The 24,902-nt window shown below is 41.4% G+C and overlaps 2 protein-coding genes across 5 annotated transcripts; both read left to right on the top strand.

Moving 5' to 3' along the window:
* Positions 1–1,614: 1,614 nt before the first annotated feature.
* LOC133883567 (heterogeneous nuclear ribonucleoprotein 1-like) lies at positions 1,615–6,414 on the top strand. 2 transcript variants are annotated; one of them, XM_062322917.1, is made up of 6 exons: positions 1,615–2,126; positions 2,233–2,273; positions 3,817–3,980; positions 4,062–4,170; positions 4,343–4,512; positions 5,563–6,414. In XM_062322917.1, the coding sequence occupies exons 1-6, from the start codon at positions 1,873–1,875 to the stop codon at positions 6,043–6,045; spliced, it is 1,221 nt and encodes a 406-aa protein (XP_062178901.1). In that variant the 5' UTR covers positions 1,615–1,872; the 3' UTR covers positions 6,046–6,414. The 2 variants fall into 2 exon arrangements, with proteins under 2 accessions (XP_062178901.1, XP_062178902.1); XM_062322918.1 differs by lacking the exon at positions 2,233–2,273 and having other exon boundaries at positions 1,938–2,126.
* Positions 6,415–18,332: 11,918 nt separating this feature from the next.
* LOC133931140 (zinc transporter 10-like) lies at positions 18,333–24,182 on the top strand. Of its 3 annotated transcripts, none has more exons than XR_009911848.1 (6): positions 18,333–18,580; positions 18,828–18,913; positions 19,023–19,741; positions 22,792–22,941; positions 23,044–23,426; positions 23,966–24,182. XR_009911848.1 is itself a non-coding variant. In XM_062377947.1 (5 exons), exons 1-5 carry the CDS (start codon positions 18,563–18,565, stop codon positions 23,347–23,349), a joined length of 1,248 nt encoding a protein of 415 aa, XP_062233931.1. In that variant the 5' UTR covers positions 18,334–18,562; the 3' UTR covers positions 23,350–23,906. The 3 variants fall into 3 exon arrangements, 1 of the variants encoding a protein (XP_062233931.1); XR_009911847.1 differs by having other exon boundaries at positions 18,334–18,580; positions 18,859–18,913; XM_062377947.1 differs by lacking the exon at positions 23,966–24,182 and having other exon boundaries at positions 18,334–18,580; positions 18,859–18,913; positions 23,044–23,906.
* The last annotated feature ends 720 nt before the right edge of the window (positions 24,183–24,902 follow it).

The following is a 24,902-nucleotide window of genomic DNA, read 5'->3' as shown; positions in this document are numbered from 1 at the left end:
ATCCCGGTACACAATAACATAAACAGATAAAACAAGATGTAGACGAAAACATATGACTATATGATAGGGTAAAATAAAGACATACTTCTCAGTCAAGTCTCTGTATTTATCAGCACCAAAATTAGCAATCACAACTCCATCACCCAACTTGAAAACAGAAGCTAGCTTATCATAAATCTAAAAAAAATATAAGAATATGATTATACATGTTAGACATAATGAATGTAGCTAAACTTACAAAGTAAAATTGCATATGAATATAACTTTACCTGTAGAGATCATCTGAAACAATTTCTTCTAACATTTACAGAAGCGAAGTCACTAATGATGGTATCAACATCAATCTCATCTAGTAAATTTTTCTCAATGCATAAGGTCGCCAAAACCAGTTAGCCTTTCTTGAGACATTACTGACCTCAAATAGTTCTTCAATAACTTCAACTTTGAAAAGCTTCTTTCAGCCGATGCCACAGTCACAGGTACAGTAAATAAGATTCGATAAGCAATAGAAACATTAGGATAGCAGTCAACTTCTCTAACAAATTCAAAAACTTCCATAGCAGACATTGTTCTATCCGGCAAAGTCAATTGCATAACCCTTAATTCAGATATTAGATCATTTAACTCCACATCAGATGAACCATCCAGATAGAAAGTTTTTGCAAATTTAGTGCAGCAATCTATTAGTTCAATATTATTCAGTGACTTCAAGGCGTTTGAACTCAGTAAAAACCCGAATATACCTTGAAACACTTGGAGTTCTTCAAATCTATTTTTCAATGAAGTTGTTGCCATATCAACCATAACCAAAAAGTAATTAACTTCAAATGCCTTCTCGGCTTGCAGTATTTCTTCATTGCAATCAATTTCATCAAATTGTTTCTTTCTAAGAGTCCGACGTTTTACTGGAAACGATGGCTCAACACCCATTTCAGATGCAAGGTCTTTGGCAATGTTCAAACTAGATCCAATGCGCCCCGCCAACCCATCTTTATCTGACTGGGATCCTCTGTAGGGAAGAGTTACTGCAGAGGATATACAGTAATTTGTAGTAGCGGCAAATCTCGGACCTCCGATCTGCAACATCATTCTGGATCAATCGGCGTAGAAATGCTACAGTACAAAATGACCGTACAGATTATTGAATAACTATAGCACATGTATTAATGATTAATCAATACAATTTTACTATACAAACAGTAATCCTTTGCACTAATCTATCCTTAATGTAGAGAATCCTTTATCCCATTAGCCCATCTATCGTGTTAATGTAGTATTTGTTTCGTGAGACCGGATGAGACAGAGTAAATCTATCTCATTTTTGAGCTATTTGTATAGAGAGCAATGGGATAAAATGATTCATAATCAGTAAATATTCTTTAAAGATTCAGAACAGGATCATTTAAAAAAAAGGTGAAACATAGCTGTCCCACTTCAATATAACACTGACGACGAGTCTGAGATACTTAAAATATAATCATTCTATCCCATCTATTAAATAAATATTTATATATTAATAAAATTATCTCATCTTCGAATATAAATAAAATCATGGAAACGTTACTCCAACCAAAAGATAACTAAAAAAAATCTGCCGAGCCAATCCCTCATGTCTTCTCTCTCCCGACTCTGCCCTCGCCACCAGCTCCTACCCCCCCCCCCCCTCCCTCCACAGCCTCCCCACGCGCCCACGCACGCCCACTCCCGAAGCGGCGCCGCTAGGGTTTGCTCCTCCAGCCGCGAACCCTAAATCCTTTTCTTCCTCGCATTCGCACAGCTCGGGCTCCTCCTGCTAGACGAATTCCCACGCCGCGGCTGCGCTTCGATCGGGAGCTAGGGTTCTGCAAGCTGCGCCCTGGTGGTCGGCGCGGCATGGCGGGGTACGGTGAGAACCAGGACGCGATGAACGGATACGAGGAGGAGGAGGAGGAGGAAGAGGTGGAGGAGGTCGAGGAGGAGGTGGACGAGGAAGAGGTGTACGAGGAGGAAGAGGAGGGGCACGAGGAGGCTGGGGCGGCGGCTGCGGAGAGGAGGAGAGGCGGAGGCGGAGGGGAGGGCTTAGAGAATGGAGAGGCCGGTGGCGACGAAGGAAGGGGCGCGGACGCAGGGGGTGGTGGCGCATCGGGGTGAGTTTTCCTTAGGCTCCACGGTTCGGTTTGGTTTAGTCTGTTGGATTGGATTAGGCTTAGCTGACAGTTTTGGTTTCGTGCATCCTTGTATGTGCTTTTGCAGGAAAATTTTCGTAGGGGGTGTAGCCTGGGAGACCACTGAAGGTAGAGAGCAGGAATTCTTTTGGGGGATCTACGAAATTTTAGTCTAATCTAATTATATCAAGTGAAATGTTAAAGCCAGCCACAGATTATGAAAAATTAATTAGTAGCTGTAGGTGAACATATAGGAAAATCCACTGTAACATGATGCACGAAAAGATGCAGGCGTCTTTATGTTAACTTTTTTGTGTAAGATTGCCTGATTCATGAGCATGAGCACAATTTCACCTATGCTAATGTATAGAAAAGTCACTCTGTGTTGGGAGTTATCATCTTCTCATATCGTAGTAAGCAAGGCTTTACTTTGTTTCTCATCAGCATATCTTGAATAATTAATACGAAAATAAAATTTTAATGATTTGATCAACTATTGTCTGATTATCAAGTTAGTTCTGTGATTTGTGTGACACTTCATCCATTTCTTGCTGACCAGCTACTTATTCTTATGAAGCATCTGCTTTTTGCCACCTCATCTAAAAAAAGCTAGTTATTCCAATGAAATACCAGTTTCTTGCTTATCAGTTTTCTGCATTGACGTTTCAAGAACATGTGAACATCTGAATGATAGAATTATTGTAACTGGGGTGTGTGTGTGTTGATTCCTCCTGTTTAGGAAGCTAAGATGCATACATTATATATGGTTTGAACTGGAAAAGAGGACATTACTTTTATTTGAATGATATTTAAGCTATGCATCTCTTGTGGCGTATTTTTCTGATAGATTGATAATTTATTTGCATTGATTGATATTCTAAAGTTCTGATAGCTCATTTTGTGCCGTTATGCTGTTATTTGAGTCTAAGGGCCTGTTTGTTTAGGCTTTTGTTCTGGCTTTTCTGCTGCCAGAAGCTAGAAGCCCAAACAAACAGGATTGCTGAAAATTGGCTTCTGGAGAAGCCAGAAGCCCAAACAAACAGGATTGCTGAAAATTGGCTTCTGGAGAAGCTAGAAGCCTGCTTCTGAGGAAATAAACTAGAAACTGAGAAGTTAGCTGAGAGTAGTTTTTTCTGAAAAGTCGTGTACTGAGAAGATAAAAATTTGTTGTAAAAACCAACAACTATAATCCGAAAGTAGCTTTTCAGAAAAGCCAAAAGCAGAAGACCAAACAAACAGACCCTAACTTATAATGTATGCCTGTATCTCACCTTAAAATTATCAGTTAATGTGCTCTGATCATAGCAGTATCAGGGTCTTAATGTGATATTCTTGGTTTTCACTCTCCTAGAGCCCCTGTGCTGTTGTTTTTAACTAGAGTTATATCCAAGATGAAACTTTCCCATTAATGATTCTTCAAATCTGCTGCGATGTTGTTTGAGTATCTTATTAGGCATGAAAAAGTCTACTCATGTTATTTCAAACATTTTTACTGTTGAGGGAAGCCTACTAATCAACGACAGTAAAAAGTGAACTAAAATTTGAAAGGCTGATTTCATTATGAAATTAGAAACTCATAGATCCTACTTCTCTGTATGACTGTATGTTTTTTTGCCTTCCCTGTGGAACTCATTTCTTTCACGTGGCTTATGTTTCGTTTGTTTTTATGCAGAAACATTCACTAAGCATTTCCAGAAGTATGGTGCTATAACTGATTCTGTGATCATGAAGGACAAACATACTAGGATGCCACGTGGATTTGGATTTGTTACATTTTCCGATCCATCTGTGATTGACAGGGTTCTGGAGGATGAACATGTTATAGATGGAAGAACGGTAAGGCATCTATGCTCGACATACAAAAGTTGTGAGCTTGAATTAGGTTATGTTCTCACTTACAATTATTTGTCTATTAAGGTTGAAGTTAAAAGGACTGTCCCAAGAGAGGAAATGTCATCGAAAGATAGTCATGGTCCTAAGACAAGAAAGATCTTTGTTGGTGGTATTCCACCATCTCTCACTGAAGGTTGTTATCAACTCAACACATTTTTATTTTGCGAGCCAAGTGTTGTGAAGTCTAGATTACATACACAAAATATTAAGTAATAACCCTTCAATTCTCCAACAATTACAAATACTATGTCTTGAATATATTTTTGTTTCGTGTGCAAAAAACATGACGGATCTGAACCTTCCAGATAAGCTAAAGGAGCACTTCTCCTCGTATGGGAAGGTGGCTGAGCATCAGATTATGCTTGACCATAGCACTGGGCGTTCACGAGGCTTTGGCTTCGTTACTTTCGAAAGTGAAGATGCTGTTGAAAGGGTTATGTCAGAGGGAAGAATGCATGATCTTGGAGGAAAACAGGTTACTTGCTTTCTCCTGGTTTCGTGTTTTCCATGCTAGTCTATATTGCAAACTTGCTTGCAGTTGTTAGCTTCAGTTAGCATATGTTATAACGGCGTAAAATATTGTTATTGGTTACTTAATTTGATTAGTAGCCTGATGACCTGATTTTCTATTGCAATGTTCAACTCGTGCATTTAAAGTTTGATTTTCCTCATGTTTGTTGAGTACATGCTGAACCATGTAAGTTAAGATCTGAACTGTCTGGTAGCAAGCACATAGTATTCTTTTCGTTGACTATTGTGCTCATTCTGCATATAAATGTGTCTAGTATTGTTGAAATTGATACCTTTTCATGGCATTCTTTTGGAGATACTGTTATGTCTGTTAAGAAAGGGTCATGAGTTATTCCAGATTACTCTAGGTAGCACCTCCGCACTGAATTAGTTGTGTTTGCAAACACATGATTTTGATTTATACTATATAGATAAATTTCTGTGAGGTGTTTGCGTAACCTATTGAAAAGTTTAAATATGAGCATATTCCTTTCGATATATCAGCAAGAATAAAATCATATGACTCGAAGGAGTAGCAAGAATAAAATCATATGACTCGAAGGAGTAGCTGCTCTTCTCAGTGTGCAATTTCTGCCCCTTCTGTTGCAAGAGGTTTCAGATTTCGAATTTATAGTTTTTTTTAATCTTGCTTAATATAATCGCCTAGAAATTAATTTCAAATATTCTCTCCCCCCCCCCCCCCCCCCGGCCCCCTATTTCGTATGACTTCTGATTTTGATGTAAAAGAACTTACATAAGGCAAGTTATGGTGCATTATTGTAAAAGACTGCCCACTAACAAGCAACATGGCGCTGAGATTTTGTGATCTGAGGTGTGAGATAAATGATCCAGTTCATTATGACATTTGATCTGCTAAAATGATGTGCCTCGAGTACATATTATAATGTTATGCTGTCTCATTGAACTTCTGGGATGATGGCTTTTGCCTATTGAACTTACCTGATTTTAGGTGGTATGTCTTGATTTTTATCCACCTGTTTTGTATTTTTGTCAGGTTGAAATAAAGAAAGCTGAACCAAAGAAACCTGGTGGGGGTGATTCAAGCTCTAATGGGAGATATAGTCATGGGAGTGGTGGTTACCGTGGTTCTCACCGCGGTAGTGGTGGAGGCAGTGGCAGTGGCAGCTCTGGGAGCAGCGGTGGTAGTGGCTATCGATCAGGTGCTGCAGCCTATTATGGTAGCACGGCCTATGCTGGCTATGGCAGAGGGTACGGATATGGAGGTAATGCTGGCTATGGGTCAGGTTTTGGTGCTGGTTATGGTGGTTCCATGTATGGAGGTCCATATGGTGCCTACGGGGGATATGGCAGTGCCTATGGAGGTGGTGCATATGGTGCACCAGGAGGCTATGGTGCAGGAGGATATGGTGCGTACGGTGGTGCAAGGGGATATGGTGCGTATGGCGGTGCAGGAGGAATGGGTGGTGGGAGCACCGGTGGCCGGGGCTCGAGCAGATACCATCCGTATGGAAAATGAGCTTGGAGTCATACCTTCATTTGTGCTCACCTAGTCGAACCAACGGCATCAGAACATTTTTTTCGATACCTTGCATTGTGTTGTATCTCGCAACAAAGAGTGTAGATTTGTAGTCGCTGAACCTTGAACCACCCTGAGCTTTCTGTAGAAGCTACAGCTAAAACTCCTGTTATATTCTCTTTAGTTCACTATGAAGCCTTAGAAACCTTGAACCCTTTGTGGTAGTAACAATATGGTGTGATGGAACAATGTATTTGGATGTAACATTCTCTCACCAATCAGGTGGCGGTTGCCTTCCCTGCTTAGGGACGCACGCCTCAAAGGATTGGACTAATGCTTCTAATTGGATAGTTTGGCATCTTGATTGCATTCCTGATCTGCACGTATGTGTACGGTCGTCGTAGTGCAGTGGGGCTCACACAAGATGGTCAATGTTTCAGATGCCATCAGTTTTTAATTTCTAATTTTCTACCATCTATCTGTTATATTAGTATAATAAAGTTAAAATCTCCTTTGCTCTCAGCGCCTATAAATTCTGACATTAATAGATGAAAAAAGATAAAAATCTATACAATCTATTTCAATTTCAATGGATTAGATTATAATGGTGTAGATTTGATCTACAGGTTGGTAACAAATTATGGAATATACTTTTCGAGTGATATACTAGATAGATACAGAAATCAGGTCCCCTGTTAGATACAGGTTCTCTAGACACGTAACTTAAGTGAATACAACTCTACGTCTCTACCAAGTATAATGTATTGGCTTTGAAAAAAAATCGTCTATGCATTAGTCAAACCAGCCAGAGGTCCAAGCGGATGCCACTTCGGCCGATCGATTTGGGTTGTCTGAGCTCGATATCGTCTATGCACGGGGTTCGATTTCGCAGTGTGAAGATTTCGTAGTCTGAGCATAGGAGAGATGAGGAGGGCATTGGAAACCGATTTTGGTGATCACTGGTGGCAGGCAGCAAGGATTCATGGCGGCGGCGAGGCATGCGAGAGGAAGCAGAAAGAAGCATCTTCGTCGACAGGACCTGTGATCGAGTGTCACCGTAGCTAGCTCTTATTACTATAGTATAAAAGGATAGATAAGTGGATAAAGTGAAGATGAAGCTGATATAAAAGAGAATTTTATAGAGTCAACTTTTAAAGAAGAGGAAATAAGAGATAGTTTTAAGTATTATAACAGTTATCTTTTATTGTTGAAGATGTCCTCACTGTGGCAGCCTAAGAACCTCCAGCTGGCGAACGAGCAGAGCTGCGCCGGATTGGAATCGTGCGCCCGTGGACGAGCGTGACTGCGACGGCCTTGGAACCGCACGCTGGCGGACGAGCACGCATGGAATCAACTTGGCAAACGTCCGCGGCGGCAGCGGCCCGGAAATCGCCCTTTTGCTCGGTCAATTTGATCGTGAACGGAGAAGAGAAATGGGAGATGAAGAAAGAGCACAGGCTGCAACACTGCAATGCCGCCGAGCTTGCCGATGTCGTCCGCCAAAGCTGAGTTTGGTGCTGGCTCCTAATTTGAAGGCTGCCTCTTTCCACCTGTCCTTCCCAAGAATTACGAGGCCAAACCACCTCGAAAGAAACGGAGCTACGCAAGCAGCAGGAAGTTTACAAAGCTTAGCCAGTCCATTTGGGTTCACTTTGTCTACGATTCGTGTGGTCCCGGGCTCCCGGCAGCCGACCCGGCAGGGTGTTCATTTTGCCCTGATTCGGTTTCGTTTTGGCTGCGAGCTGTGAGGCAGGGCTTTGATTTGCGCAGCAAGGCTTCCTTTGTCTTTGTCGCTACCGGAAAAATAAATAAAAGACATATAAAATTAATGACGACTCATAATATGATCTGACGGATTATAATTACGATCTATCACTTTTTACCAATCATAAATAACGATTATTCTAGATCAATTATAAGTGACAGACTAAATTATGACCTATCACTTATTACCAGTCATAAGTGACAGGTTAAATTATGACACATCACTAATAATTAGTTTAATAAAACAGAGTAGATGAAATAATTTTAATTAATCAATCATTAGATGTATTAGTCAATCAATTTTTTATCACAACTTAATTTTTTTTCTTATATAGTATGTAGTAAATATGTATATTGCATGATACTATTTTTTATTTTTCTCTTATTTTCTCACCTCAGTAGTACTAGAATATGAACTATTGTACATTTTTATTCAATTTTGATATAAGAGATGGTGGCTATGCACATAAATACGTGTTTCCATAACAATGCAGAAGCTTCAAGGAGCGAGACTCAATCTTTTAGACTATTTTTGACCTTGAAAAATTCATCGAACCCAATAAAATCAGAGAGAAATGAATGTAACTTTTCATATATATGCCCATAGAGTAAAAAACATTGAAATTAGAATCGATATGCAAAAGCTATATCTATTTTACCGAACATCACTTTGGGTCACCTATCAAATTACAATTAAAAAAATAATCTCTTAAACCTATTTTACCGAAGGTCACTCTGAGTCACCAATCAAATTACAATTCAACAAAAAATCAGTCGTAACTGACTGATCACAGTTATGATAGAAAATATTAAAAAGATAAAATATCTGGATTCCTTCAAAACGCATGTGGGGGTGAGGTGGTAAGGGGTAACGTACGCGAGCGGAGTTCGCGAGTTCGATTCCTACATAATGCAGTGTATAAAAATAGTGTAAAAATAGCATGTGACAGATGGCAAGTGATGATGGCTCGGGTAAAAAAGATATTTTTTTTGACTTTTTTCATATCCGAAAAACATGAAAAACATTCATTATGTGATGGGTCATAACTGTGACCATCACTTATAACTTTTGATAAATAACGAGCAACCGTTATGACTCGTTACATATGGCTTTCATTAGTGACGGGTTAAATTGTGACTTGCTACTTATGACTAGTTAGTGACGGGTCACTTATGACTTTCATGAATACCACCATTAGTTCACGTTGAAACTCCATCGAAAATATGCTCCTGGTAGGTATTCGATCACGACTCTTGAGCTACCAAGACACTGTGTTAAGTCGGATGAGCTGCTAAGCCACCAAAACAAGACCTCACCACTAACCTCTCTTCCGGTCATTTGCCGCCGTGACCACTTTGGAGTTTGAGCCACCAAGACAAGGGTATCTGCGCCCTCGTACACGTGTCTTACTGCCACTTTACATCAAGTCGAAGGGTCAACAAGCTTGAGTAACTACAGCTTAAGTTGCCGGCGAGTTATCAAGATTCCAAAACGTTGATGTACCATTTGGTACAAGCTAGGATCACTTATTGATCCACTTTCTAGGCAGCTATCACCTAGCAACACTCTCTTTAGGCCTATAAGCATTAATCATTCTCTAATTATGTGCTTAATCACCTTGGATGATCACATTAAGCACTATAGTGACTTAGATATCTTTTCAAGTGTCTATGTGTTTCTCTTAACTCCAACAGTAGTACTATGAGTGAGGGAGTATTTATATCCTCAAACCCGCCAACTAGCCATTTTCCCAATAGCTCAGAAAAGCTGTTAACACCAGATGATCTGGTAAGAACAATACTACTAACACCAGATTATCCGATGAGTACATCTTCAGAAACTAGCGGTTGGAATCCCACAAAAAGTCATCCTGAACACTGGATACTATGGTGTATACTTTATCTCCATCATCGGACAATCCGATGAGTTATCCTGAGCCAGACCGCGCCACTTATTCTCTGTGCAGAACACTCCGGTGTAAGCCTCTGGTGCACTTCCTCTTGACACTGGACCATCCGATAAGTTCGTCTTCATTCTTTGTCACTTGGAATTGCCTCTGCAAGAAATGCTCTGGTAAAGCCTCTGGTGCACTCACTTTTCATCACCGGACCTTCCGGTCTGTTATTCTTTGATCTTCAACACCTGCAACCCTCCTTGTAAGAATTTCTCCGATGTATATCTTCCACTGATCATCAGACCTTCCGTTGAGTTCACCTTCTTCTGTCTCGAGCCCAAATACTCCGGTGTGCACCATCTTCATCAACACCGGACTATCCAGTGGCTTCTTCAGTTATGCTCTTCTTTGTAGATAAAGCTCCGGTGCTATACCTTGCAAAGCACCAGACTATCCAGTGAAGTCTTCAGGCTCCTCTCCCCCTCTGTCAGAGATGCTTCAGTGAGTTCAACACACAGAGCACCAGACTATCCGATGATAACAATTCTCATGGGACTTCTCCAATTCAGTCAATTTTTGTCGTGGCTACAGTGACTCCTTTATATATTGCACCCATAGGACATACTAAAGCATATACTTGACAATCATATTAGTCTCAATAACTATATTGTCATTAATCACCAAAATTACAATCATGACATAATAGGGAAATTTTTGCTACAACCTCCCCGTTTTGGTGATTGATGACAATACAACTAAAACAAGTAGTAAATAATAAATGATACAAATTGTAGAGAGCATAAAGTCTTAACACATTACTTGGATGCATGTTATTACCACTTAGTCTCCCTTTTATTGTGGCTCACCCTTTCTCTATTGCCACTATTTTCCTTGATGGACCCATGTAAGAGCTTCTTCATTGCATATTTTTGATACCAAATGTAGATGAGTTTTCCTTTGTCAACATTAGTATTTTGCTTATTCGCCACTAGACATGCCTCTTGCTTTGGTCGTCAAACTTCTTCCCCTTTGTCAACAATATCAAAAAGTGCTACAAATACATGTTGAACTTGAGGAAGAACATTAGAGCACATGAGAGAGAGCTCTATAAATCATGATCCAGTAAAATGATACCAATTGAAAGGATATACCAATTGTATGGGTAATATTTCAAGAATATGATACCAATTGAAATAAAAGCACATAGATCACAATTCATGAAACTCGCATAATATGATTTAAACTCCCCCTATATTTATGCATATATATGATAAGAGAGAGACATATGCACAACTAGATAATATATCAAGATAAATATTTAAGGCATATTATGCATAGAGGTAGCTTAAATAAACAAATGAATTGATAATGATATCAATTATAGCTTTTAAGTATTGTATATTTCCAGGGATTTTTTGATAGCTCCATGAGACTCCAAAAGATACATTTAGCAACACATGTTAGTCTCAAAATCATAACTTATAGGATATGCTTCCATAAATATGTGCATACAAGTATTGAATACTTGTGAGATATATACTTATTATTGATAATTATAAGGAATTTACCCTATAAATTGGACACATGGCACATAAATGATATCAAATGTAAGACTAGTGCCATAAAAGGAATCTATCACTAATAAACTATGTAGGTTGCTCATGGATAACAATGGAGAATTTATTACATAGATTGGACTCATGACACATAAATGATATCAAATATAAGAATAGTGTCATGAAAGAAATCTACCACTAATAAATCATATAGGTTGCTCATAGGTTAGAGGGAAGCACAAGCAACCTACCATATGAAAGACCCACACTAGACATTGCAATAACTTGAAATATGCATATGCAATCCTAGACAAGGCAAAGTAACTAGATGCAACACAAAATGCATGAATAAGAATTTAGCTACTATTATCTCTTTTACCTTTAGATGAAGGATGTTAGGTATATGATGATCATGATCTTTATTAATATGTCCAAACTTATACACTTGACTTGTTTGCTTGAATCTTCACCTCATTTTATGTGCCAAGTCTCCAACTCCCTTGAGCCAACCCTTGGGCTTCAAGTCTTCTTTGGAACCCAAACCGACTGGAGCCCTTTCATGTTGATGATGACTTTCTTGGGCACCTAAATAGGTTGGTTCCACCTCTGATCCTTTCTCCCAACTACATGTGCAATCACCTTGCTATTTCCTTTCTTCTTGAGCTTGTAATGGTTGATTTTGATCTTGTTCTTGTAGTTGAGCTTAGTGTAGATGTTAGAGATCTTGTTGGAGAAGTTTGTCATCTTCTTTTTTTGTCTCCTTCTTGACTTGCTTGCATTGGAAGGACTTGTGACCTTCTTGATGGCACTTGAAGTATATTACGGTGGACTCCTCTACAAACTTCTTCATCATGATAGCATAGTTATCTTGAGAAAGTTGGATATGATTCTTGCCCTTTAATATTACCAATTTCTTCTTATGCTTCTCCATTTCTTGCTTGAGCTTATTATTCTCTTATGCAATGGGTTTATTAGATAGTTCTACAACAACATTCTCAATGTATGTCTCATTATAAAGGGGTGAGCTAGATAAATCAAATAAATTTTCACAAGAAGTGAAAGTATCTACCTTAGGCTTGAAATTAAAGAGTGAGGTAGATTGCTTCAAATAGGCATTAGGTTGAGATTCAATACACTTAAATTTAGCTTTAATCTCTTCATGCTCCTTATTTAGCAAATTTAATTTGCTCATTAATTATTCATAATTAGAAATAAAGGTACCATGAATGTCATTAAGTACATTAATTTTTTTAAGATCTTTTGATTGTTTCTTAAGAACCCTTTATTGCTCATTGATCAAATGAATGAGTTCTTCTTGAGAGGGTGAATACTCATCAAATTCATCATCATTTACATCGCTATCTATAGCTTTGACTATGTGACACTTATGAGATGATTTGTGCGATGACGACCATGAGGAAGAGCTTCTCTTGGAGGGGAGGATGATGAGGTTTTATCACTTGAACTCAATTGTTTACCATCGCCCACCCATCTTCTTATGCTTGCGAATGTTTTGGCTCTTCCTCTTATCTCCCTCTTATTTGTGGTCTTATTTTTCTTCTTGATATGATCAATTATGTTGACCAAGTCTTCAGTGGAGATTGGATAATCAATCTTGACATTAATCCTCTTCATATTCTTCTCTAATTTTAAGATGAGCTTGGTGATCTTGGAATCAATTTCTTCATCACTTGATGTGCTTTGATCATCCTCTTTATTGCTCTCTTCATCTTGATCACCATCATCTTAGTTTGAGCTTGACTCTTGCTCTTGTCTCCTAATCTTTGCCTTCATGTATTGACATTTAGCTTATTTGCTTTTGAGAGCAAGTTTCTTGGTGTCAAATGGGGAAGAAACTTTCACACTCATGTTCATGGTCATCTCATGGGCGGTGATCTTGCTGAGCACTTAACTTGGAGTCATTTTCTTAATGTCATTGCTATCGTAGATGATGGAGACTATCAACTTGTACCTTGGAAGAAGATCTTGAAATATTCTTCTCACCACTTGATCATCGTCAATTTGCGCAAACCTAGCCTATTGATCTCATTGACAAGAATATTCAAACATGAGTATATGTCATTAGCACTTTCATGGGATAGTTGTTTGATGCCATTGAGGTTAGTAACTAACACATGATATTTCTCATTGCGCATATCCTTTGTGCCTTCATATATTTCAATGAGACTGGTCCAAATATCATGTGCATTGATGAGAGGATAAACATAATTAAATGCATCAATATTTAAAGATGATAAAATGATATTTTTCGCTAATGCATCTAATTGCCTCTCCTTGTTAGTGATGCGAGGTCTCATCCCTTCCTTGGTGATCCTCCAAACATCTAAACATCGGGCTTGCAAATAACAAGACATTAGAACTTTCCAACGGGGGAAATTAGTGCTGTTGAAATATGGAGTGTTTTGGGTATCCATCCCAACCCCGAATATCACAACTCACTAGGCGGTGAAACATAACTGATCAAAATGAGACTAAGACTCAAATGCCATTAGAATTGGTAAAACCTTGTGAAAGGTGTGAGGATCTAACACCAAATGTAGAGAAAATATGAGCCTACCTCTAGTACCACTTGTAAAGGATCGGTAACGTCATAAGAGAGAGGGGGTGAATTAGGATATTTAAAAACTAATGGCTCTAAAGAACTTCACAAGATAAACCTATCTTAATTTCTATCTAAATGTGCTCTAGGTTTATCTAGTATGTCTACTCTACCACTCAATAGTATTGCAACCTACTCTAGCAAGATAAATTGCAAGAATATAAATGCAGAAATATAAATAAGATAGAGAGACAAACTCTTCACAAGAGATTTTTATCCCGTGGTATCAATGGCATAGATGCCACCTCTAGTCCACGTTAGAACTCCACCAAAGATATGCTCCCGGTCGGCACCCGGTCACAGCTCTTGAGCTATAAAGCCACTAAGCCAAGGCCTCAAGCCGGATGAGCTGCCAAGCCACCAAGATAAGGTCTCACCACTACCCTCTCTTCCAGTCACTTGCTGCCCTGATCACTTCAGAGTTTAAGCCACCAAGGAAAGGATCTTCATGTCCCTATACACGTATCTTGCCGCCACTGCACACCAATTAGGAGGGTCAACACGCTTAAACAACTCCGGCTCAAGTTATTAGCTAGTCACCAAGACTCTAAGGCGTCAACGTACTTCTTGGTACAAGGTAAGATCACTCCTTAATCCACTCTCTAGACAGCTATCGCCTAACAACACTCTCTCTAGGCCTATAAGCACTAACCACTCTCTAATTATGTGCTTAATCATCTTGTATGATCACATTAAGCACTATAGTGACTTGGATGTCTTCTCAAGTGTCTATGTGTTTCTTTGGACTCTAGCAACATGCCACTACTTCAAATGATTGAGTGGAGGAGTAATTATAACTTCAAACCCGCCAAGAGCCGTTTTCCCAATAGCTCAGAAAAATTGTTAACACATGATGATCCGGTGAGAATAATAGTACTAACACCGGATCATCTGGTGAGTATATCTTCATAAACTAGCCGTTGGACTCTCACTCAAAGTCATCGTGAACACCGGATACTACGGTGTATACTTCATCTTTATCACCGGATAATCCGATGAGTTATATTGAGCTAGACCGTGTCACTTCTTCTCTGCGTAAAACACTCTGGTGTAAACCTCCGGTGCACTTCCTCTTAACACCGGACCATCCGGTCAGTTCATCTTTGTTCTTCGTCACTTGGAATAACCTCTGTAAGAAAATGTTCCGATAAAGCCTCCGGTGCACTTACTTCCCATCACCGGACCTTTCGATCTATTGTTCTTCGATCTTCAACACCTACAACCCTCTCTGTAAGAATTGCTCCGGTTTATATCTTTCACTGATCACTGGACCTTTCGATGAGTTCAACTTATTCTGTCCCAAGCCAAAATACTCTGGTGTGCACTTTCTTCATCAACACCGGACTATCCGGTGGCTTATTCAGTTCTACTTTTCTCTGTAGATAAAGCTCTGATGCTATACCTTGTAGAGCACCGAACTATCTAGTGAAGTCTTTAGATTTCTCTCCCCCTTTGTCAGAGATGATCCAGTGAGTTCAACACATAGAGCACTAGACCATCTGGTGAGAGTAATTCTCTTGGGACTTCTCCAATTCAATCAATTTTTGTCCCGACTTTGGTTACTTCTTTATATATTGCATCTATGAGACCTACTAAAATATATAGATGATAAACATGTTAGTCCGAATAACTATATTGTCATTAATCACAAAAATTACAATCATTATTTAATATGACTAATTTTGCTACACCGTCACCCATAACCGTTATCGTTCACCACTTATGATCTTTTTTTATGTAGTGCGTGTGAGTACCTTTCTAAAGATTCGGTACCATCATCACTTAAAGATAAAGACATGGTACATCTTCTATACGTGATCTAGTTTTTATAACTCGCACCAATCACACCTGCTTCACTGTTGCAAAGTCGTCGAGGACTCTGAGATCCTCCGATCCACATGACTATAGACGGAGGGAGCAGCAGTCACTACTATAAAAACTATTTTTTGAGACACCTAAAGTACCTTTTCACATACGGTTCATTTGAAAACCGCCTGAACAGTTGGCGAGGGTCTCATGCGGTTACGGACCATCTGTGAAAATAAATTTTCACAGGCGGTTCACATAAGTAACAGCCTGTGAAAATAGTCATTTCTAGAGACGGTTCACAAAAGGAACCGCCTGTAGAAATGACTGTCCATTAAAAAATTTATAACTTTTTCATGTCAAGTAGGATGATGAAAAACTCTATATAAAAATTGTAGCCCTCGATAAGATCTACAACCTTGTAGTTGACATTTTTTTATTTAAAGTTATTTAGAGGTCCAAATAATCGTTTTAAGTTTCAAATAATTATTTAGACATCTAAATGACTTTAAATGAAAAAAAATCAACTACAAAGTTGTAGATCTCGTCGAGAGCTACAATTTTCATATAGAGTTTATACTCATTCAACTTTGTATGAAAAAATTATGAATTTTTTAAGATAAATTGTCACCTATTTCTACAAGAGGTTTCTTATGTGAACCGTCTGTAATAATTGATGGTTATTTTTATAGTCGGTTAATTAGGTAAACTACCTGTGAAAATAGGTGCCAGCTTATTTTAAAATATTTATAACTTTTTCATATGAAGTTGGATGAGGACGACCTTTATATGAAAATTGTAGCCCTCGACGAGATCTACAACTTTATAGTTGAATTTTTTTTTTCATTTGAAGTCATTTAGATGTCCAAATAATCATTTGAAATTTCGGATAAAAGATATCAAAAGAATTACATATGCTAAAATGGTCGGTAGTAGTTCTGTAGTGGGATGGTGAGAAGGTTTCGCGCGAGCTGAGATGTTTCGAGTTCGAGTGCCAAAACCACGTAGCGCGCGTATTTCGCGCGAAACAACACGTGACTTGTGACTTGCGATCGCGGGGGTGCCTGGTCGGTAAATTTTTTTTTTGCTTTTTTTGTCAAAAAATATCGATTCGGTCAAGAAATAAATTTTCCACAGACGGTCTGCTTAAGAAACCGTCTATGGTAATAGATTTTCACAGACGATCTTTTTTGCGCTTGTGAAAATCGTTTATTTCTATAGGCCTTTGATCACAAACGGGTGCGCTAAATGTTTGTGAAAACGAGTTATTACCCGTCTCTAGAAATAATTTTTTAAGTAGTGAGTGAGATCAAGAGGAGAAAGGGAATCAACATGAGCTCGGGACGCATGACTTTCTAATCTCTTAGTTCATCAAATTATACTTATGCAACTTGCAGATTGTGTCATCTTATACAGCGTTTCATGGCCTACTTTATTCAGTTATATGATATTCCCTTTTTAATATACTCGATTAGCTTCATACATGTAGAACAAAGTCTAACACACTATTTGCTTACATAACCCACCCATATTTACTGCATGATACGAACACAAGCAATTAATAAGTGTTATAAGGTAATATATATATCACGATTAATAAGCAACCAATAGGAACAGTAATAGAAAATATATGCACTTGAGCCAAGGGGATATTGTCGTGATCAACTTCAAAGAAGGCATTATTTGTTTCACATTTGAGACTAGCGTGCTAATTAGAGAGCCAAATTCTATATTTCATGCAAAGTTTGAATGTACTTATGATGTTGATCAAAGAGATTAAGATGAAAAGGCATATATTACAGTGAGTCTAACCGTGCTATTTACACGGACCACTTACTAGTTGCCTACGTTCTATTGTCAGTATTCTTGAGTTGTTACTTTGGATAACAGGAATAAGGAATTATAGATGATTTGGACTCGTTCCTGGTGCCAAGTAGACATGTAATAAATAAATAAGTATGAAAGGTGCTAGCATGCGTAAGCGTGGATGCCAATTTTAGCCGCGTATAGAATTGGTGCATCCATATTTTTTTGAGTTTTGAACATTGGCCCCGGATGCGTACGAGGACGTCGAATCAAGGGTATGCACAGATTAGGCCGTGGGAGTTTCATGGAATTTTCGCAGGAAATTAAGAAGAAACAGCTTAATTTGTGTGTACAGGAGATTCCTGAGTTTGGTGTTATGACAGTGCAAATTAATACTCCTACTTGGTAATGTACTTGTAGTAGAAGATTTTGATTAACCTTTTTTTTAGATTCCAAGACACGCCAGAGAGGCAACACAAGAGGTCTGCTCTCCTGTCTCGCCTGGTCGTGAAACAACTCATCTCTCCTTCCATGCGCAGCCCTCACCATGGTGTCGACATCGTTGCTTCATGCTCGGAGACGCACACCTCATACAATCGTCTTGACTTCACGGAATTTACTGTACCGTGAACCGTTAGATTCGATACAGATGGATAGATTGCCATCGGATGATACAGTAAATTGGAGAACATCAGAAACATACATCTCTGCTGCTACAGTAGATACGCTACAAGATCGACTTTAAAGAACTATTTATCTCTTCATAAAATACTGTTCCCATTAAGTGAGAGGATTTTGATCCTCTAGCCGCTGAGTCCCGGCCCCGTTTCCTCCCGTCAGAAGCCGGGCCCACCCCTGTGCTGACCACCGCCCACCGTACGACCGGATCCGTTGCGGCGGACGCGGCGGGATGACGACATCCTCCGACGGGCGGGAGACGTGGGGGCGCCTGTGTCTGCCTGTTGCTCCCCTCGAGGTACGTGATGTAGTATAAGTTATCCCCAGCGCAGGATCGGAGGAATCGACTGTTCGAGAGACGAAGGGAAGGGTCGCAGCAGCAGTGGCCAGCGATGATGGCGTTCTTCGAGGTGAGCACCACCTGCTCCCCTCCCCTGATCCTCTCCGAGCTCGTGGCGCGACTCCTAGTTCGCCGCGTTTACGTGCCCGCCGCGGTCTTTTGCGCCGTCATTTGCTTCCGATCCTGGCTTATATCTTGCTGCTGCAATTCTTTCTTCCCCTTTTTCCCTTCGAAATTTCGCAGTTTTTTCTTGATTTTTCCCTCACTAACAAGAGGCACCGTCGAATTGCGAATACTAATCGCTATCTTTATTGAAGATTCCGGTTTCTTGCGTTGCTGTGATCGCAGGAAATGGAGTCGTCGTACGCCCCTTACCTCCGCACCCACCTCCAGCTGATAGCAGGTAGGCGCAGCGAGGCACCAACAAGTTCCTTTTTTTTTTTGGCGCTGAACCCCTCATGGTGGTGGGAGCTTGTAATTCTTACGCGGCATGCACCGCTCGGTAATGGCAGCGTCGGTCTCCACGGCGAGCTGCGGCGCGGCGGGCAGCGATGACGAGGATTGCCGCGACGAGGCGGTGGCGCTGCGGCTCAAGATGGTGGCCGTCGTGGCGATACTAGCGGCGGGCGCGGCTGGCGTCGCGATCCCCCTCGTCGGCCGCGCCCGTGCCGGGGCGGCGTCGGCGTCCTCGTCCGGCGGGGCGTTCGTGCTCGCAAAGGCGTTCGCCGCGGGGGTGATCCTGGCCACGGGGTTCGTGCACATGCTGCACAACGCGCAGGAGGCGCTCACGAGCCCCTGCCTCCCGGCCGCGCCGTGGCGGCGGTTCCCGTTCCCGGGGTTCGTCGCCATGCTCGCCGCGCTCGGGACGCTAGTCATCGACTTCGTCGGCATGCACCTGTACGAGCGCAAGCACCGCAGCGAGGAGGACGCCGCCGCAGCAGCCCTTGCCAGCGTCCAAGAGGAGACCGTGGCGCTGCTCGAGGACGGTGCTGCGCTCACGGGTATCACGGCGGCTTATGGCGGCGACGACGAAGGGAGGGACGGGGGAGGCCAGGACGCCATGCACATTGTCGGGTTGCGGGCGCACGCCGCTGCCCACAGGCACAGCCAAACTCATGGGCATGGCGCGGGCGATGGAGGAGCGGTGTATCAGTATGACAGCCACGGACATCGCCGTGGACATGGACACGACGAGGAGCCGTCCCAAGCTCGTCACGTCGTTGTCTCACAGGTGCGTGTTAACATTGCTCGTGTGGCATGAAAGTGATGATACTTTCTTAATGCTTGAATGCTACTTAGAGTGGCATGCCTATATATGAAGGTGACCCGCCTCTTGCTCCCCTATTGTTGATGCATCAATTGATGTTTCAACGATTAATTAGTAGAACTACATTCATTCATGTCCCTTTTTACGCCAAAACACCTCATCAGTACTTAGTTCTAAAACTTCATCATTGCTGGTTTCAAAACCGGTACTCCATAAGTGATACTGATGGTCAGAGACCATCAGTGTTGGCACTGATGAGGTTTTCCACAAACAAAAAAAAGAAAAAAGGGCAGGCATACGAGCTACCTCGATGCATTGAGCCAAGCCTACTGCCAACCCCACATGACGAGCTCATCGTCATCAAGGATGCCGCCATCGCAGATCCTTGTTCCGTCCTGCACAAAACACGGGGCACAAAGGCCGTCGCCATAGAAACTGCAGGGCACGAAGGCCGCCGCCAAAGAAACCGCTGAAGCCCTTGGTGGCTGTCGTCGGCGTCGCTCCTGCTCCTGCTTGGCCGCGCTCAGCCACGAACGTGCGACGCCGCTGCTCGGCCGCGTGCAGCCTCTCAGCCCTGGGCCACCGACGAACTCGGCCCATCCCCTCTGGCTGGTCTCTCTCCCTGGCTCCTCTCTCGCCTCCTCCGCCGCTCTCTCCATCTCCGTAAGCCAGCCCGGCCCCCTCTCTCCGCAGCTCCTCTCTCGCCTCCTTCGCCCATCTCTCCATCTCTACGAGCCAGGAGGCTCGGGGCCCTCCACCCCCACCCCCCTCTCCCTGACTCCTCTCTCGCCTCCTCCGCCCCTCTCTCCATCTCCATGAGCCAGGTGGCCCGGGGCTCTCCGAGTCGGAAGAGATAAGGCCACGCTAAAACCGAAAGAGAGATGGAGAGGAGGAAGAGATAAGATATAGAGAGGGAGGGGATCGATGAGAGCTACGCAAGTGCAATGAACTCGAGCCGGATGAGCCAAAATTACCGTCCATAAATATTTCGGGTCCGATCCTTATCCGTGCCAGTTGTAGATGGAACCGGTACTGAAACACGTACTATCAGTACCGGTTCTTACACTACATGAAAAAGCTCAAATATGACGGGTCATAATAGTGACAGGTAAGAATTCGTCACTAATGATGTCATTGGTGACGGGTCAAAACTTGACCTATCACTTATTAAGGTTATAAGTGACGGATCACAACTGTGACCCATCACTTATTACAAGTCATAAGTGACGGACCACAGTTGTGACCCGTCACTTATGACTGACGAACATTTTCTTGTTTTTTGACACAAAAAGTCAAAAAAAATATTTTTTTTCACTCGAGAGCCACCCTAATACAGGGTCCATCGTTTATGCCCAATACACATCATTTCAAACATATTTTGGTCTTTGTATTTCATGGGACTCGAACCCATGCCCAGTGCCTCGCGCGCGACTCCCTTACCACCTCATCTATCACATGTTTGTGATAGAAACCGGATATGCTATCCTTTTAACCGTCGCTACCAAAGCTCATAGGTGACGGTTCATAATTATGACCCGTCACTTATGCAATTCATAAGTGATGGGTCATAATTATGACCCGTCACCAATGACGTTTTTCCTGAAATATTGATCCGAAGTGTGTTTAGTAAAAATAGCATAACTTTTGTATACGGACTCTGATTTCGACATTTTTTGACTCCACAGACATCTAAATAAAAAGTTACATCCGTTTCTCCCTGACTATGTCAGGTTTGGAGAATTTTTTGAGGCCAAAAACGGCTTGGAAGATTGAGTTCTCGCTCACGGAAGTTTCTGTACCGTATTCGGAACGCGCGTTTGTGTACATAGCTGTCACCCCTTACATCAAACTTGAGCAAAATTGTACAATAATTCCTAGTCTAGTGCTGCTGAGGTGAGAAAAAATAAGAGAAAATAAAAGAAAAATAATTTTTTTAGCATCATATATTATATATACACCCCTGATAAATAGAGAAAAATAACATAGAATACACATATATATGAGTATATATTCATACTACTATACATATACATATATATATATATACATACATATATATATGTATATATATATACATGCACATGATATAAATTAGGAGTACATGTACTTTTGCACCACATGAAATGATATCTCTATATATCGATCATGTACATCTATAAAAATATCTATAATATTGTCTATATATATCTACATAAACCTAAATATATGAATATCTAGGGGTATATATACACACAATACATAAAATGATAGCTCTATGTATTGATCAAGTCATTGGTGACGGGTCATAATTTGATCCGTCACTAATTACTGGTTAGAAAGACCCATCACTGATGAGTTAGTCATTGATGACGGGTCAAGTTGTGACCTGTCATCAATGGCTGGTAATGATGACTTGTCACTTATGAGTCGTAATAGGTGACGGGTCACAACTACGATCTGTCACCTATGACTGACCTAGGATGATCTATCACTTATCATCAGTGACGGATCACAACTATAACCCGTCACTTTTATCATCAGTGACGGGTCATGTTACGGCTCATCACTCATTTTGCGTCTTCTTTGTCTATTTTTCACGTAGTGTTAGCGGCTTACTCATTTTTCGCACGTGGGAGATTAAGAATCGGCATTATACATATTCAATCGTGAGTTTTGCATAACCGACACTAATATGGTGCTACTTATGGCTTGTTCTGTGGTTGTATTGGTTCATTATATGCTACTTTATGAACTGAGGAATAGCTCAGTTGGTAGAGTCCGGTCGAGAGGTGGCCCATCCGGTCTCGAACCCGGATGCTCGGAGGTTGCATGAGTACCTCCCTATAGAGTTTGATGGTCGAGTTTTTTCATTGAGTGCAACTTTTATTATTGTGCTAAATTTGAATGTCTCCGTAGGATTTCTTGTTACTCTTACGAAGAGCGCAGAGACATGAAATGTGATACTTTGTGTCGCTGTTAATAGCTGTAAATCTCTGCAAATATGGTGAATGATGATCTGCTCTATTGTTGACAAGATTCTCGAGCTTGGGATTATATCGCACTCGGTGATCATCGGGCTATCGTTGGGCGTCTCTAATAGCCCATGTACCATCAAACCTCTGGTTGCTGCTCTCTCCTTCCACCAGTTGTTTGAGGGTTTTGCATTGGGTGGCTGCATTTCTGAGGTTAATATCTACTTTCCTTGGTGATGTGGCCTAACTGTTTCTCACTTGAAGTAAATATGATTGTGAGTTGTGACTTGGTGTTCGTTTTCTGACTAAACGCAGGCTCAGTTCAATAATTTCTCTGCACTCCTGATGGCCTTCTTCTTTGCCATCACGGCACCTGCTGGGATTACCGTGGGGGCGGGCATCGCATCGTTCTACAACCCCAACAGCCCTAGGGCTCTGGTGGTGGAGGGCATGCTGGATTCGATGTCCGCCGGTATACTGATCTACATGGCCTTAGTGGATCTCATTGCTGCTGATTTCCTCAGCAAGAGGATGAGCTGCAACCTGAGGCTTCAAGTTGGCTCGTATATCGCCTTGTTCCTGGGTGCCATGGCCATGTCATCTCTGGCCATCTGGGCTTAGTGAGAAGGCTGGAAGTAAGGCAAAGGCTTGAGAGAAGCTGCTTTCCTCTCATTGCAGGAGTTGCTCTCAAGCTCCTTGTAAGTTGTTTTCTTTTCTTGATAAAGATTGGGGGGGGGGGGGGGGTGATTTTCTTTCCTTCTGTTTTTTGTTCTTGTTTTTCGGTGGTGGGCCATGTATGTCCCTCTTTTGGGCATGCAAAACAAAGCTCCTCTTTGGGATACATTGTGATGGATAGAGGAATAGGGATGAATACAGTTCTGGGAATAAAGAGTTCTTGGGTTCCAACAGTCTTTGCAGATGTATATTAAATCCTGGGTGTTAGATCAGAGAACACTTTCCAATCTTTGGAAACGTAATGCACGAATGTGGATCCTGGAAACTGAATTGTCGGAATAATGTTGCCTATGTTTGCTTTGACCTCTAGGTTGAGTATCAGGTGTGTTCTCAAATGAGAATGATTTCCCCTCTGTTGCTTCTACTCTCTTTATTTTGAGTTAACAGAATATGTATATATAATCTTTCTTGACTTGCATTCAGATCTGATGAATATGTATGTTAGCAAACATTACTTTTTGGTTTGGTGACTGTTCGCTAGAATTGACTTGCCATTTTTCAGTCACTTGGTGGAGCGAGGCATTTTGTTTGCTATTGCTGTGGCTGGACAACAAATTCAAGTACACATCAACAGCGCTTGGCGCTGGCCAGGACAATCGAAGGAAAGATGTGTTCTAGTTTCTTCCTCCTGCCTTGGACAATGGAGACGTGGCTCACATGTGTTGCTCCCAAACAATTTGCAGATATATTTGTCGGAAATTTCGAGCAGATCACACTCAAACACACGAACACAAACTTGTTTTTTTTTTTGCTGCGCTAAGACTGCTTTATTTATAAGCCAAACAACAAGCTCTAACAGCCATGTAAAAACAGCTAAGCTGAAGAAACCGCTAATTAAAAACTCTAAAAACTCCTACATGCAGAAACGGATACACTAACTGCATGCAAACATAAACTAAAATGCATGACCATTAACTACATGCAAACAGAAACTGAAATGCATGACCACTGACTGCTCAGGATTAGTAATCATGCAACAAACTCTCCCTAATCCTGATGTAGTCCTTGGGTGTTGATGATGCCAACTTCACGCGGAGCTCCATGTACTTGATGCGTCTAAGAGGTTTTGCGAGAATGTCTGCTAGCTGCTTCTCGCCGTTGATGGACTTGATGTTATTTTTTTGCTCTCTCGATGCATTCTCGAATGAAATGATACCGGGTATCTGTATGCTTTCTCTTGTCATGGAACACTAGGTTCTTGTACAGAGAGATGACTCCTTTGTTGTCCACATCCAGCGCTATTGCTTCGGGCTTGCCACTGCCAATGTTGTTTAGCAGACGGGCAAGCCAAATAGTCTGGCACGTCGCAGTGGAGGTGGCGATGTACTCTCTCTCACAGGAAGAGAGAGCCACCACTCTTTGCTTTTGCGATAGCCAGCTAATTGGGCTCTGGCTGAGGAAGAAGCGCACGCCTGTGGTACTCTTTTGCTATATCCAGC

This window comes from Phragmites australis, chromosome 10 (assembly GCF_958298935.1).
Source record: "Phragmites australis chromosome 10, lpPhrAust1.1, whole genome shotgun sequence".
Taxonomy (NCBI): Eukaryota; Viridiplantae; Streptophyta; class Magnoliopsida; order Poales; family Poaceae; genus Phragmites; species Phragmites australis.
This window is presented reverse-complemented; position numbering and strand designations above follow the sequence as displayed.